We start from the raw sequence: 16,657 nt of genomic DNA on the forward strand, positions 1-16,657 counted from the left end.
GGGACCCAAAACAAACCAAGAGACCCAAATCAGCTCAGGGGACAGAAATCAGCTCAGGGGATCCAAATTAGCTCAGGGGACCCAAATCAGCCCAGGGGACCTAACCCAGCTCAGAGGAACCAAACCAGCCCAGGGGACCCAAAGCAGCTCTGGGGATCCAAAACAGGGGATCCAAATCACCTCAGGGGACTCAAATCAGCCCAGGAGACCCAAAAGAGCTCAGGGGACCCAAATCAGCTCAGGGGACCCAAATCAGGCTAGGAGACACAAATCAGCCCAGGGGACCCAAATCAGCCCAGGGGACCCAAACCAGCCCAGGTGAGCATCAAATCCCCTGGGATAAATCTCCCCTGCGAGTGGTGCAAGCAGAGGGGCTGTGTAGAAGCCCTCAGCATGTTGCAAAGTCTAGCAGCATTAATAAAGACCCTAAAATTGATTTAAATTCGATTTTTTAAAAAAATGTAGGAGCCACCTAGAATGTTGTGGCTGCTCCATGCAGCAGGGTGACACAGCTCCCTGTATGTCCCAGACCCTCCCATACCCCTTGTGCCTGTCACTGTCCCCAGGCTGGCACGGAAGGGGGCTGGAAAACCCAAATTTGTGCAGGTTGGGCTTTCATTTCCCACAGTCACCTGGCCAAAGGGAGCAGGACAAGCCAGGATTTACCCTCAGGCTCGCCAGGTTAATTCCTGCACACGTGCATCCCTTGGGAGAACAGCTGTCCTCCTGCCACAGTGCTCCCCAAAATTCTTCCAGCGCTCAATTACACCTGGGTTTGGTGTGGTTTAAAAAAAAAAAAGAAAACCACACAAAATTATATGTATTGTATTTTTAATATATGAATATACATAGTAGACATAATTGTGTGTGTATAAATTCATATATATACATATATACACATACATACACATATATACATACATACACACATATACACATATAAATAAAAATATATATTAGATATAATTGTGTGTATATATTCACATATGTATACATACACATACATGCATATATTTGTAAATAATTATAGAGAAATATATAAATTTCTATTTTGCTATATTTATATATTTATAAATATAGATATAAGTTTATATAGAAATGGATATTTTTATATAAAATTTTCAGTATTTATTTGTATATATTATCTATTTTTTATTATATATATAATATATATACATTATATAAAATAAAATTTACATATATTATATATAAAAATTTTTTATATATTTATATATATGTTAAAATATTTATATATATTATAAATTAATTTATATTTTTCTATTATTATTATTTATATCTTTATATAAAATTTTGTATATCATATTCTATATAGAATTTTTATTTATTTATATATAAGTAATATATAAAAATTATTGTAATATAATTTTTATAATTTTATGTGAATTTATATCTAAATAAATATTTTATATTAAAATTTATGTTTATTTATATATAAAAATTAAATATATTTTGTATATAACTATTTATATTTTATATGCAATATTTATATATAAATTTTAATATAAATTTCTATATTTATTTATATTTTAAATTTTTTTTTTTAATATGGATAATTCATTTTTCCTGTCTGGCTGGACTTTGCATCCCTGGCTCACAGAGATGCGGCCCTTGGAGCATGGAAATGAGGAGGAGAAGGAATTAAACAATTCTTTCCCTCTCCCATCTCCCACCTGCTGCTTCCACAGCGTCCCTGTCCCTCCATGGACAGCCCGAGCGCTGCCAGCCCTGCCCCGCGCTGTGTCCCCAACATTTTGTGCCTCCCGGGTGCCCCCATCCCAAACCGCCGTGCCTGGGGGACTCCGGGATTTGTTTGGGTGGGAATTGTCAGGGATTCAGGCAAATCCCATCCTGGCTGAGCCGTCACCCTCATCTGAACCAAGCCAAGCTCAATGTCGCTGCTCTTTGTCACCTCTGTCACCTTTTACCTCCGTGTGGGATGAGGGGGACACGGAGAGCGCCAGCAGGACACCCAAAAACCCCCAAAACCCAAAAACCACAGGGGTGGAACGGGGAATGCACCTCAGAGGGGACACTAGGGGACAGAGGGAGATAAGGGGGGACAAGACGGGGACAGGAGGGGATGGGGAGGGACAGGGGGTGACAGGAGGGGACAGCAAGGGACAGGGCGTGACAGGAGGACAGGAGGGGACAAAAGGGGACAGGAGGGGACGGGGAAGACAGGAGGGCACAGGGGGGGGAACAGGGGAGGACAGGAGGGGACAGGAGGTGACAGGGAGGACAGGAGGGGACAAGAGAGGACAGGAGGACACGGGGGTGACACTAGCGGGGGGTGCATTGCTCCCCGCGGCCGGCAGGGGGCGCGCTTTGCTCGGCCGTCGGGGGCAGCCGCGACGCCCCAAAAAGAGCCGAAAAATGAGATTTAGAGGCCAAAAAAACCCCTAAAAAAACGGACTCCGAGCCCCCGGGGCTGGCGAGGGAGGTTCTGCCCTCGGTTCGAGCCCTTCTGCCCGCGGCGGGGGCAGCGCGGCGGCCGGAGGATGCTCCGGGCGGGATGGTGCTGGTGCTGGGGATGATGGTGATGATGCTCCGGGTGGGATGATGATGATGATGATGATGATGATGATGAGGCTGATGATGATGATGCTCCGAGTGGGATGATGCTCCAGGCTGGGGTTGATAAGTTTGGCGGGTGTTGTATATATATATATATATATATATGTATATGTATATATATATATATACTCTAAATTATATATACTCCAAATACAGATTTTTAGATTTTTTTTTCCTTCCTGTCAGCGCCTTGTTTTGATGCAGATGTTGTCGGTTTTTCGGTTTTTTTGGAGGTTTTTATTATTATTGTTATTATTATTATATTTTTGGCTATTATTATTATTATTTTCCAGCAGCTAAAGACGGGAGGTCACATTAACTTCTAATACGGAGACACATAAAAATGCGATTATGCCTGCTAAACAGAACACAGTAGGCTGCTAGTTAAGACAATGAGATTTCCAGGAAGCGATGCATAAATTCTTCAAAAAATGACACATTTTTCACGTTTCATTCCAATTAAATTACTGAGGCAGCTAACACAGCGCTGCGCACGCCATACATTTGGGGGAAATGAAGGCTTTCTGTGTTTTTTCTCTTCTTCTTTTTTTTCTCCTTTTTTTTTTTTTTTCTTTTTAAGTAGATCTGGATGTGCGTGTTTTATGAAAGACGTTTAATATTAAGCTGCTATTAAGGCAAAAAATGTCAGAGACCTTCCTCTCTCCTCGAGGATTTTATTTTTTATTTTTTTTTCCCCTCTGTGTGTGTGTGTGTGTGGTTGGGCTGCTCCTGCTCGTTTTCCCACCCTGCGGTATTAAAGCACCGATGGTCCAGCTGCAAAACAATTTCCAAATAATGGGAATTCCCCGCCCTGCTGCACACACCTCTCTGATTGCGAGGAGCTGGGGAGAATTAAGGAGCGATGCGCGCCCTCCCACCGGAAAATACAAATAAAATCACATAAAAATAATAAAAATAATTTGAAAAAAAAGAAGGTTTTGCCGTCCCGTCGGGTGTTTTGTCCCCTCTGGAGCAGGATGGAGCCCCCCCCGGGATGCAGGGGGTGGTGATCCCGGTGGGAAGCCGAGTTTGCCTCTCACCATCCGAGCAGGGGCTCGTCAGGGCGATAATCAAACCCCGAAGTGGCCCCGGTAATGAAACAGCGTTTGATTTCCTTTATTAATTTATTTATTTATTTATTTCAATTTTTTTTATTTTGATTTTTAAAGCTCGGGCTGCGCCGGGCGATCCGCAAAGCGCAGATACGAATCAGAAATGAGATTTCTTTTTCTTTTTTTTTTTTTTTTTTGAAGTCCTAATGAACCTGATTGCAGGAACATTTATAATCCCCCATGGCTTTAAATGAAATCAGATATAATCAGGAGCTATGGGGAAAGGGAGTGTTTACAGGCAGAGATTGGGAAGTGCTGCTGTATTAGCAAAGATGCTGCTCCTTCTATTGATGTCTAAAATGATGGATAATGTGAGAATGGCAAATATACTATTTGTCTAATGGCTCTGCAATTAAATTCCCCTGTAAATGACCCATGCCTCATTTCATCCTAATCTATGGAATTTTGATTGAATTCGTCAGCTCTAATTGAAAAATACTGCACTTTAATGTCTGCACTGCAGTTTCAGGACCGCGCTGGTTTTAATGAGACGGTGCCCCTCTGACCCGGGAATATTTTAGACTTTTAGTCGGGATTTTTTTTTTTATTTTTTTTTTTTTTTCTTTTTAACCCGGCCGATTTCTCAGCTGGATTCCACGAAAAGCCGGGATCGAGAGGGTGCGTGGGGTTCGCCAGCACTGAACTCTCCGTGGCGATGTGTTTGGTTAAGATCTCCTGTAAGGCTCTTAAAATACTCGGACTCCGCTAGTTTAAATATGTATCCATTTAAAATAATTTTTTAAAGAGCCTATTTGCCATTATCCGAACGAATTTCGGGATGAGAGCCGGGATTATGGAAGTCAAATTTCTATTTTTTTTTTTTTTTTTTACCTGCACCGTCTTATTTTTTACCCTTTTAGCCTCTTTTTTTCCCCTTACCCGAAAATCCCGAGCACCCTCAAGTTTGTTAAAAAGGGAAGAGGGAGGAGGGAAGGGGGAAAAAAATTTAAAAATAAAACCAGAAAAAATAAGAAGCGCGGAGTGAAAATTGGGGAACCCGCGGGAGGGGCTGGAAGGAGTTCAAAGGGGAACACGCGAGGGAGTTAATGGGATTAGGCGGGGAATGAGGGGTTTGGGGACTGTTTTGGGGTTTGTTTTGCCTTTTTTCCCTTTCCCCTGTGCAGGGCAGGGGGGAGCAAGGAGGGGGTTCCACGCATCCCTCCGTGCACAGCCAGGGGCAAATCCTGAAATCCCTGAAATCCTGCCCTCCCACCCTCCGGCTGGCAGCTCCCAAAACTCTCCCAAAATTCCGGAACAACCCCGGGAGCTGCCTCCATTCCCCGCGGGAGGAGGAGTGCGAGCCGCGGCCGCATCCCTGATTTTGGCTCGCACCTGCATCACTGATAAGAACTCGCTGATTTTGGGGGGTAATTCTGCTAATTCTGCTCAGGTTCTCCTCTCGTGCTCACCTCCCTTTCCTAGGGGGGGAAAAAAATATAAAAAAAGACTTTAAAAGCGCCGCAGGGTGATGCGGTTTGGGTGATTTTAGGGACGTTTCCCACGCCATTAAAATTTCCCCGGCAAACGCAAGAATGAGCTGGAGAGAGGCTCTGGGAGCCCGGGTTTCGCCTTGGAGAAGACCAGCAGCTGGAAATGGCAGCTGGGGGTGCCAGGGCAGGGTGGGCAGCGATCCCTTGGCACGGCAGGCGGGATGTGCCAGGCTGGGGATGCTGTGCCCATGTTGGGGATTCTGTGCCCGGCTGGGGATGCTGTGCCCGTGTTGGGGATTCTGTGCCCGGCTGGGGATGCTGTGCCCATTTTGGGGATGCTGTGCCCATTTTGGGGATGCTGTGCCAGGCTGGGGATGCTGTGCCCGGGTTGGGGATGCTGTGCCCATTTTGGGGATGCTGTGCCCGCATTGGGGATGCTGTGCCAGGCTGGGGATGCTGTGCCCGGGTTGGGGATGCCGTGCCCATTTTGGGGATGCTGTGCCCGCATTGGGGATGCTGTGCCCGGTTTGGGGATGCTGTGCCAGGCTGGGGATGCTGTGCCCGTGTTGGGGATTCTGTGCCCGGCTGGGGATGCTGTGCACGGCTGGGGATGCTGTGCCCATTTTGGGGATGCTGTGCCCGGTTTGGGGATGCTGTGCCAGGCTGGGGATGCTGTGCCCGTGTTGGGGATTCTGTGCCCGGCTGGGGATGCTGTGCACGGCTGGGGATGCTGTGCCCATTTTGGGGATGCTGTGCCCATTTTGGGGATGCTGTGCCCGTGTTGGGGATTCTGTGCCCGGTTGGGGATGCTGTGCACGGCTGGGGATGCTGTGCCCATTTTGGGGATGCTGTGCCCATTTTGGGGATGCTGTGCCAGGCTGGGGATGCTGTGCCCGGGTTGGGGATGCTGTGCCCGGTTTGGGGATGCTGTGCCCACATTGGGGATGCTGTGCCAGGCTGGGGATGCTGTGCCCGCATTGGGAACGCTGTGCCCGGGTTGGGGATGCTGTGCCAGGCTGGGGATGCTGTGCCAGGCTGGGGATGCTGTGCCCGGGTTGGGGATGCTGTGCCAGGCCGGGGATGTTGTGCCCGGGCTGGGGATGCTGTGCCCGGGTTGGGGATGCTGTGCCAGGCTGGGGATGTTGTGCCCATTTTGGGGATGCTGTGCCAGGTTGGCGATGCTGTGCCCGTGCTGGGGATGCTGTGCCTGGTTGGAGATGCTGTGCCCGGGGCATTCCCACCTGGAGAGGTTCCAGCACATCCCAGCGCTCCCTTCTCTCCAAACTGCGTCTCCTCCCTGCAAGGAATTGGGGTTAAAACCCCAGGAGGGGTCACACCCACCCCACAAACTCCCAGCATCGCTGCTGCTCCTCCCCTGCGAGGTTTTTTGGGGACAAACTCTGCCCGAAGCCTCCTGCTCCATCCCGGGTACCGCATTCCCTGCTGGAGCTGGGGCTGCTCCCTCCCCACGGCCCAGCCTGGGGGAAAAGCGCTCCCCCAACCCACCCCGACCCTCTGGAGCGCTCATTCCCCCCAAATCTTTGGGGTTCGCCCCCTTTTTTTGCCTTTTTTCCCCCTCGCTCCTGCTCCACTCCCTGCCACAATCGTGCCCCGCTTGCTCCTGCCACAATCAGGGATCGCCGAGTTTGGTTGGGTTTTTTTGGCTTTTTTTTTTCCTTCGGGAGAAAAAGAAAATCAGCTAATTATGTGCCGAACAAAAAGCCCATTCTTGCCCGAAATAATGCTGCCGTCCTGCAAAGGCACTTGTTTGTGGGCAAATTTTGAAGGGGGCTGACAATAAAAACAGCTGCAGGAGCTGCCTGTTGGTACACATTGCCATTCCTAATTATCCCTGCCCTTCCCGCAATCCTGAAAAAAAAATGGGAATTTTTTTTTCTTTTTTATCTTTTCTCCCAGCTAGAATTCCCAGGTTTTGGGGGGTTTTTTAGCATGGTGTAAAGGGAGGGAGGAAGGAGAGGGATGAGATGCCGGGTGGAGCGCGGGGAAAAGGGGGAAAAAAAATGGGAGAGGAAGAATCCACGAAGCATCCACGGGGGAAACGGGCAATCTCCGGAGCTGCTGCACATATGGTGGCCTCCGCAAGACGGAGCCAGGACATATGGAAATGAGCTGGGAAATCCAACTTTTCCCACTCCCTTCAAGTCGGAGCTGGGCCCCAAAAGTGTTTGTGCACGCACATCACACAAACCCCCCTGCCCATCCCCGGCCCAGCTGCTCCCCTGGCCGGGGAAAATCCTTCCCGCAAAAACCCCAAAATCCTGATGGTGTCAGCACCCCAAAAACTGCAGGGTAGGGAGGGGGATGCAGCAAAAAAATGCGCCGAGACCTTCAAGAAATAACCTGCCCCCCTGCTTTAATTGCAAAGAACGTTTTCAGATGGTGGCTGGGGGATAAACTGACCCAGATATCCGGGCAGGGGCCGGGGGCGATCCCACCCCCACACACTGAGCGGGATTTGGGATGGGAACCTGCGGGAAGGGGGATTTGGGATATTGGGGGGCTGGGAGGGAGCAGCAGGGCATTCCCCAGCGGGATCTCCCGCTGATCCCGGGGTTTTGGGGAGCCTTCCCAAGCGGGATCTCCCGCTGATCCCGGGGTTTTGGGGAGCCTTCCCAAGGGGGATTTCCCACTGATCCCGGGGTTTTGGGGAGCATTCCCAAGCGGGATCTCCCGCTGATCCCGGGGTTTTGGGGAGCCTTCCCAAGCGGGATCTCCCGCTGATCCCGGGGTTTTGGGGAGCAGTCCCAAGCGGGATCTCCCGCTGATCCCGGGGTTTTGGGGAGCCTTCCCAAGCGGGATTTCCCGCTGATCCCGGGGTTTTGGGGAGCCTTCCCAAGCGGGATTTCCCGCTGATCCCGGGGTTTTGGGGAGCAGTCCCAAGCGGGATTTCCCGCTGATCCCGGGGTTTTGGGGAGCCTCCCTCCTGCCACAGCCGCTTTGAGGCGGGGTCTGCCCGCAGAGCCCCCCAGAGCCAAGCGCAGGGGCACAGCCAGCGCCATTGTCCCATTGGGAAATCTTCAACTTGCCAAAGGCAGGAGGGATCCCACCCACCCCCAGGCAAGTCCCCTCCTTTCTCTTTTTTTTTTTTTTCCCTCTCCTTCTTTTATTCTTTTTTTTTTCCCTGCATTTAATTTTATTTTCCAAACCACTTGATCTTTGCTTGGGAACCTCCATTAATTGCCTGGGTTTGCCTCTTCGCCTGGTCCCTTTATCATTATTTATGGCCTTTGAAATTGTGTAAAGTTCCCTTGACGTTCAATTTACAAGTTTGGGGGCTTTTTTTTTTTTTCCTTTTTCCCCCCTTTTTTTTTTCCTTTTTTTTTGTTCCAGCTTTTGTCCTCGCCAAAGACGTCGTGTTGGAAAAGGCTTTGAGCCGGCCAACATGAGAAGCTCGCCGGAGAAAAAGGGAGCAGCCCCTCCATCGCTTTTAATTCCGCCGTGTTGCTGAATGGCTCTTTTACATAATTGCAGAAGCAATTTCAAAGCCAAGCCAGGGGCTGACTTTACCCAGAACCACATGGAGCCTATTTGGGGGCTTTTCAAAAAAAAAAAAAAAAAAAAAAAAAAAAAAAAGAGGGAAAAAAAAAAGAGAGAAGAGAAAGAGAAAAAAAAAAAAAAAAGAAAGAAAGGGGGGAAAAAAAGAAGGGACGGGGAAAAAGAGGAGGTGAGCGTGAATTAAAATAAAAAAATTTTTAAAAAAGGGGGGAAAGGGGGAAAATAGGAAAAAAGGGAAAAAAGTGGAAAAAGCGAAAAAAGGAAAAAAGGGGAAAAAAGAAAAAAAGGGAAAAAAGGGGAAAAAAGGGAAAAAAGGGGGAATAAGGAAAAAAAGGAGAAAAAAGGGAAAAAATGGGAAAAATGGGGGAAAAAAGGAGAAAAAAAGGGGAAAAAATGAAAGAAAAAGAGTAAAGGAAAAGGTTTAGGGAAAGCAGTGCTCCGGGGTTCGGGAGGCAGCGCGGGGCTGTCCCGGTGTCCCGGCCGGAGCCGCGGAGGTTCCGCGGGCGGTCCCGCGTGGGCCGCGCCGTCCGGGGCGCCGTGAATGGGGCGTGCCATCGGGGGCGTGGCCTCGCCGCCAAGCCCCGCCCCCTACCCCTCTCCACCAATGGGAGACGGCGGCGGCGGCCACGTGGGGCGGGCCGGGTTCCCAGGCGGCCAAAATGTGAATGGGCGCGGGGCAGCGCGGGCGGGCAGAGCGGCGGCGGCGGCTCCGCGGGGGCGCAGCGCGGGCGGGGCGGCCCCGAGGTGCGGGAGCTGCCGGGCCGCGGCCCCGCTCCGCCCCGGCTCGGCCCAGCGGCCAGCACGCCGCCGCCGCCGCCGCCGCCGAGCAGCGGCAGCAGCCTCGGGACGAGCGGGAGGAAGAGGAGGAGGAGGAAGGTGCCGGCTCTCCCGCTCGCTGCCGCCGCCGCCGCCGCTCCGGCATGAGCGCAGCTTTCCAGCCCTCGCTGATGATGATGCAGCGCCCGCTGGGAAGCAGCACGGCCTTCAGCATCGACTCTCTGATCGGCAGCCCCCCGCCGCCCGCCCCCGGGCACTTCGTGTACACCGGCTACCCCATGTTCATGCCCTACCGGCCCGTGGTGCTGCCGCCGCCGCCGCCGCCGCCGCCCGCGCTGCCGCCCGCGCTGCCGCCCGCGCACCCGCAGCACCACCCGCTGCCCAGCCTGCCCTCCGGCTTCTGCTCCAGCCTGGCGCAGGGCATGGCGCTCACCTCCACGCTCATGGCCACGCTGCCCGGCACCTTCCCCGCGTCCCCGCAGCACCAGGAGGCCGCCAGGAAGTTCGCGCCGCCGCCGGGCAACTTCGAGAAAGCCGAGGGCATCCCCCCGGACGGCGGAGGCGACGATGGAAAAGCTTTCCTGGGCAAGGACGGAGCGCTGCTGCCCTTCCCCGCCGCCGACGCCGTGCAGGCTTCCCTCGGTGAGTGATGGAGCGGGGATAACGGGGGGCAGCGGGCGGCAGCGAGGGCTGAGCTCTCGGTAGCATCGGAGCGAGCGGAAGGTAGGGGAAAAAAAAAAGAGGGAAAATACAAACTAAAAAAGGGGGTGGTCAGAGCGTGGTTTTTGGGGCGCCGGGACGCTAACGCGAGGCCTCTGCTCCCTTGCAGCCGGGGCTCTCCGCGGCCAGGGCAAGGAGGACGCCAAGGCGGAGGAGGAGGCGAAAGGCAAGGAGGAAAGTTTCTCCATGGACAGCGATCTCGATTACAGCTCGGACGACAACATCGCCGGGCAGGCGGCTCACAAGGAGGAGGACTCGGGCGCGGCGCTGGAGGAGAGCCCGCAGAGCGCGCCCGGCGCCGGCAGCACCACGGCCACGGGCAAGAACCGGCGGCGGCGAACGGCCTTCACCAGCGAGCAGCTGCTGGAGCTGGAGAAGGAGTTCCACTGCAAAAAGTACCTGTCCCTCACCGAGCGCTCCCAGATCGCGCACGCCCTCAAACTCAGCGAGGTGCAGGTGAAAATCTGGTTCCAGAACAGGCGGGCCAAGTGGAAACGGGTCAAGGCGGGCAACGCCAACTCCAAGACGGGGGAGCCCTCGCGGAACCCCAAGATCGTGGTGCCCATCCCGGTGCACGTCAGCAGGTTCGCCATCAGGAGTCAGCACCAGCAGCTGGAGCAAGCCCGACCCTGATCGCTCTCCATCCCTCCCTCCCTCCCTCCCTCCCGCGCTCCGTTTTTCACGGGAAAACTTCCCAAACCCGGGGTTTGAAGGCGACCCGCCCGCATAAAAACAAAAACGAGAGAAGCAGAAAAAACCCCAAACCCACAAAACCCAACAACAACAAAAACGCACCGCAAAAAACAGCACGAAAAAATAAGAACCCCGCGTTGTGAGCGCCCGGCGAGTCCCCAGCACGGGCGAACTTTAAAGCGAAACTTTGCGCTCGCGAGGGGAAGAGGCTCGGGAAGTGTTTGGGAAATGTCGGAGCGGGGATATCCCGGCTGGAAGAGGCGCACAGAGCCCTCCCCGCCCCAGAACAGAGATATTTATTATTGCCAGGCCGCCCTGGATCCCCCGGCCGGAGCGTCCCCAGCGAGCCCCGCCGCGCCTTTTGGCACCTTTGGGGTTTTCTTTCTTATTCGGGGGCGAAAGGTAAAAAAACATAAGCAAAAACAAACCGACAAAAAGACGAGAGAACAAACAGACAGACAAAAAAAAAAAACGGAGAGAAAACTCAGAGTTTCATTTCATGCCTTTTTTATTGTTTGGTTTTATTGCCGATGGCTGAGTGGCAGGCACTGGGGAATGAGTTTTTAAAATCTTTTCTTTTTTCTTCTTTTTTCTTTTTTTTTTTTTGCCTGGCTTTCTGTCGATTTGGTTTGCCTATTCTACCAAGCCATGTTTAAAGGAGAGAAGGGGAGGGAGGGTGGGAAAAAGGCAAAAAAAAAAAAAAAAAAAGAAAAAAGAGAGAAAAAAAAAAGCAGCACGATCTTCACTATTGTGTTTAATTTATTTCAATGTAGCTTATTTCCTTATAAGTTATGAAATTTAAAAGCAAACTAAGTCTTGTGAATAAAAACCGACAAAGAAACAAAAAAAGACTTTAAAAGGAAAAAAAAAGAGCCAAAAACGCCCTCCAGCCCCCGGCTGCTCTGCCCAGGATTTGGCGCTGAGCTGATTTTCCTTTCCCCTCCTGCGCTGCCGGAGCGGAGCAATAGCTGCTCTCGCCTCTATTTCCGATTTTCTGCTTTTGTGGTTGTTTTTCATATTTTCCTAGCCGCGTTTATTGCCGGGGAGGGGGGAGCCGGGTGGAAAACTTTCTCTTTTTTGTTGTTTTTTTTTTTTTTCCTATTCCCCTTATTTTGAGGGTTGAGAAAGCTCCAAAAAAAACCCCCAAAAATCTGTTTGGCAGTGCCTGCTCGGGACTGGGGGGCAGAGCTCCCCGCACCCTCCCGGCTCTGACCCTGCCCGCGTTTTGGGGGTGCCGCTTCTCCCTCCCGCCCCCAGCCGGGGTTTGGGGTCCCTTTGCTCCCCCAGCCTCGTTTTTGGGGATTTTTTGGGGGGTGCAGCCGCTGCCCCAAACCCCGCGCCCGCTTTCGTTGCGGCGGGGCTGGGAGGGCTCGGGGCCGAAGGGTCCCGCGTCTCCCCTTCCCTTCCCTTCCCTTATCCTTTTCCCTTTTCATCGCTTATTGTTTTTTCCCCTTCCCCATTATCCCGGCTCCATCCGTGCCGGTGCCGCCGTGACATCGGCGGCGGCGATTTGGGATTAAAAATGAAATTTTCCCCAGGAAAACGGAGCGGCGAGGGGGGGTTTTGGTGGGAGGTGAGGTCTATTCAAATGAAACAATTAAATCTGGGGATGGGGGGGGGTTCGCTCTGTCCCGGGACAGGCTCCCAGGCTCGGCCGCGCCACGCCGCTCGCGCTTCATCACTAATTTATTATAATGATTATAATTAATGCTGTTATTTGATGTTGTTTGGGTCGGAGGGGGTTTGGCCGTGGCTCCGGGGGTGCACGGGGGTGAATGGATCCGTTTCCATCCCCACCAGCCGCTCCCCAAAAAAGCCAAACCCCGGCCAGCATCGCCCCACGGGCAGCGCGGACACGCGGGGAAACGCGCGCCGTTCCAGCCTGCTTTAAAAAGCTTCAAAACGCTCTAAAAAGCTTTTTTAAAAGCGGAATATTCATGATAATGAAGATCATATTTTCGGGGGTTCGCCGGGAGCCGCGGGAAAACACGCGTGGGACCAACCCCCCGCAACACCCCCGGCGCTGCTGCTGCTGCTGCTGCTGCTAAAAACAAAAATAATCATTCTGGAATTGCTGGGATTGATCCCGGCCGGATCTCGGGGCTGCCCGGGCAGCGCGGAGCCTGCAGAACTCCGGGCTGTGCCCCCAAACCGGAGGATGCGCCCCGAAACCGGGGCTGCATCCACAAAGTAGGGAATGCACCCCAAAACCGGGGGATGCATCCACAAACCGGGGATGCACCCCAAAACCGGGGGATACACCCCAAACCGGGGTGCGCTCCCAAAACCGGGGCATGACCCCAAACTAGGGAATACATCCCCAAACTAGGGGATGCACCCCAAAACGGGGTGTCCCAAACCGGGCGATGCACCCCAGAGGCGGGCCGTGCACCCCAAATCTGGCTGTGCCCCCTGAAAGCGGGGGATGCACCCCAAATCTGGCTGTGCCCCCTGAAAGCGGGGGATGCACCCCAAATCGGGCTGGATTCCCCAAACGGGGCTGTGCTCCCCAAAACTGGGGGATGCGCCCCAAACCGAGATGTGCTTCCCAAACCGGGCTTGACTCATTAAACCGGGGTACGACACCAAACTGGGCTGTGCTCCCCAAACCGGGCTGTGCCCCCCAAATTGAGCCGTGCCCCCAAACCCGGCTGTGCCCCCCAAATTGAGCCGTGCCCCCCAAACCGGGCCGTGCCCCCAAACGGGGCTGCCGGTGCTGGGTTTTGGGGAGGAGCGGCCGCCGCTCAGCCCCGTTGCCCCGGGGATCCCCCCGGTCTCCGGGAGTCTCCGGGTCCCCCCAAGCCGGAGCGGGGCCGGAGGGGAAGCCCCGGGCCGGGGGCCGGAGGAGAAGGAGATAAACAAGCGAGGGGGTTGATAGCTGTCATCATCACCATCATCATGGCTTTCATTTGGCTGCCTAATGAGTCAGATCACAGGCAGAGAGAAAAATTGTCAATCGCCCGGGCTCTAATGAATTTTTTTGCAAATTGTAATCAAGCCAGGCCGTCTCAGCTCGCTGATTAATGAGACCCAGGAGGCCCGGCCAGCACCTCAGCTTTTTATTCCATCCCGTCCTCCCCGCACTAAATTAACAGCAACTTGTCTGAGCTTCAAATTAACTCCCAATGATTAATTCTGATGGGGGGGTCTGAAGAATAGCTCGTCCTAATAGGCGCTGGCCTCTGATGCTGTTTGAAATTAATACACTTCCCCTTTGGCTGCCGGCTTTAATCCAAGGCTGGGCTTTGACATCACTATATTTGTTGTTACAATAAATTCCTCTTACATCTGCAGATCAAATAATCGCGGGGCTCGGGGAGCAGCGGCGGCAAACCCGAGCTCGGAGGGGACGGGGAGCTTTCTCCTCTCTCTGCTGCAAACCCGGCTTTGCGTTTAGCCACAAATGGGGATTTTTAAGGCAGCGGGGCTGGGATGGCGCTGGGATGTTAAATGAGACATCATCGCCTTTAAATCCCCCCCGCACCCAGCGCGGCTCGGTTCTGTGTGTCCCGCATTAATTGCTCTCATTATCCCAGCCCGGTCCGGCTTTTCCTGCCTTTTCCCTGCCCCGGGAATGTGCCAGGACCCGGCCGGGGCTGCGGAGAGGGACGGGGGCTGCGCTCCCTTGGGAATGCCCTGCCGAGGGACCGAGCGTCCCCCGGTGCCCCCCGGCACTGCCCCCACCCCCGAGGTGTCCCGGGGCCGTGTCCCCTCCGTCCCGCACGGAATCGCATCCCGGTGCCACAAAGCACCGCCCGAGCAGCGCCGCACGCACGGAGACAACCTGTGTGAATCCGTAAAAATGGATCGCTCATCCCAAAGCCTCGGGCAGCGCGGAGATCCCGCCGGGTCCGTGTCCCCCCGTGTCCCCCCGTGTCCCCCCTGTCCCCTCGGGGGTGCCGGGTCCCTTCCGTGCCCCGCTCGCCCGCCCCTCGCTTGCTCTTTTCTCCCTCCCGCTACGCCCGGCCCATAGAGAGCCTTAATCTGTTTATTTCGAGCCACTTCATCCTCCTGGCCGCCTTTGTGCCTCTGGCTTTGTGGCAGCACCGCGGAGGCTTGAAAAGCGCCTTCCCCTAAAGCCCGAGGTCTCCTTGGCTGCCGGCGTGACAATGGCTGAAACAGGATTACACTGACCTGATCCCATTAAACTCGCCCGTGCATCGGGGCCGCCCTCGCTCCCTCCCTCCCTCCCTCCGGCCCCAACTTCGCTCGCACAACTTTCCCCGGGCCGGAGGGGAAGCCAAAAGCCGTCCCCCGAGCAGCCCCGATGATGGAGCAAGGATGGAGGGATGCAGGGACGGAGGCTGCTCCTGTTTTCTTGGCTTGTTGCTCTTTTTTTTTTTTTAATTTTTTTTTCCCTGAACCACGTGGATTTTAAACCTCAGCTTCATCTCCCAGGGCTCATAACTAAAAGGCGGCGTTTCCTCGGCTGCCGGTACTGGCAGGAGATCGAGTTAAACCCGCACAGGGCGATTTTAGCAATAACCAAAACCTACAGAATTCCGTGCAATTCCTACAGATTTAAACCCTGCCGTGAGGGGCGTGTGGGGCACCGCGTTCCGCTTTTTCCAGCCTGGGGGAAACCCTGGGGATGCTCATCCCGCATCCCTGGGGGCATCCCCGGAGCATCCCCGGGCACGGAGCGAGTCCCGGCTGCTCCCAGGATGCTCCCAGGATGCTCCGAACGGGAATTCATCCCCCGGGGCAATAATCGCCAGGCAGGGGGATCGGGCGGTGGAACCGGGAGTGTTTTAAGCTGAGCTGCCCTGAGTCAGAGCCCTAAAACCACGCTGGAAATGGGAATTTCAGCCCCGAGTGGCAAAGGGCCCACGGCCGGCTTTTAGTGCTCACATCTATTAATGAACCCAGCAAAAGACAACCCGGGGATTCCCGGTGATCATTTTCATCATACCACTCTCCTGTGTGGTGCCACCTGCCTGGGGCTCCCAAGTTTCTCTAAAAGAGCCCAAAAATGGCCTCCCCAACAGGGCCATTTCGGGTGATTTAGGGATTTTTTTGGTTTTTGTTTTTTTTTTTTTTTTATTTATTATTTTTAAGTTAGCACGTCTTGATGGTACCTGAAGTGATAAAAATTGCAACTTCTTGAGTATAAACAGAATTTTTATAAACAGAAATTTTTACTGTTTTCCTCCCCATTTTCATCCTCTTCAGGATTTTCGGTTTTGCTGCAAAAGCGTCCCTACTTGGGAATGTTATGTGAAAAAGGTGAGTTTGGCCCCAAAAGCGCTTTAAGAAGAATCTGCATCCCTTGCTGGCATTCCCAGAACAGCCAGAAGAAGCCATGGGAATGGGTTATACAAATCACCCATGCAGAGAGTTCCCCAGTGGGAGCAGCTTTCTGTCCCATCCCCTCTGAATCAGGCTCATGGCCATTTTTAAAACACACATCTGTATTTTTTCCCAGCCAGATGTTGGGCTCCTAAGCCCACAGCTGCCGTTTCTGCCCCCTCCCCAATTATTTTCAGATTTCCCCATTTCCAGAGAGGCAATAAGTCCCCGCCAGAGGAGGGTAATGGGAAGGCTCTCTCCGAGAGAAATTGTTAATTTGGGATTTATAAAGGACTTTCCTTAATGAATAATAGTTGAGATCGATCTGTCTTCCTGCCTGGTGCTGCAGAGTAACATTTGTAAAGTGAGGTGATCCCAATTACTCCCTCTAATGACCCTTTCCAGGAGAGATTCCAGAGCTGCAGCCAGGAACCCGCTGCTCCCCTGGTGCCAGGAGCATCCCCTGATCATTTCAGGGGTCTCTGGATTTACCCAGCTCCCAATCCCCTCATTTCCCTGGATCCA

At 53.1% G+C, this 16,657-nt stretch overlaps 1 protein-coding gene across 1 annotated transcript; it reads left to right on the forward strand.

The window, feature by feature from the left end:
• The first annotated feature begins 9,573 nt into the window (after positions 1-9,573).
• Positions 9,574-10,783, forward strand: GBX2 (gastrulation brain homeobox 2). The gene is made up of 2 exons (XM_054278345.1): positions 9,574-10,072; positions 10,260-10,783. The coding sequence occupies exons 1-2, from the start codon at positions 9,574-9,576 to the stop codon at positions 10,781-10,783; spliced, it is 1,023 nt and encodes a 340-aa protein (XP_054134320.1).
• The last annotated feature ends 5,874 nt before the right edge of the window (positions 10,784-16,657 follow it).

Source organism: Melozone crissalis, unplaced genomic scaffold (genome assembly GCF_028551555.1).
Source record: "Melozone crissalis strain CALT ecotype California unplaced genomic scaffold, PUWL_Pcris_2 ptg000023l_1, whole genome shotgun sequence".
Classification (NCBI taxonomy): Eukaryota; Metazoa; Chordata; class Aves; order Passeriformes; family Passerellidae; genus Melozone; species Melozone crissalis.

What these genes read in the sequence shown, in the direction of transcription:
- GBX2 (XM_054278345.1), top strand. Translation starts at nt 9,574, where the DNA reads ATGAGCGCAGCTTTCCAGCCCTCGCTGATGATGATGCAGCGCCCGCTG. An exon ending in CGCCGTGCAGGCTTCCCTCG is followed by an intron (nt 10,073 to 10,259) that starts GTGAGTGATGGA and finishes GCTCCCTTGCAG; the next exon opens with CCGGGGCTCTCCGCGGCCAG.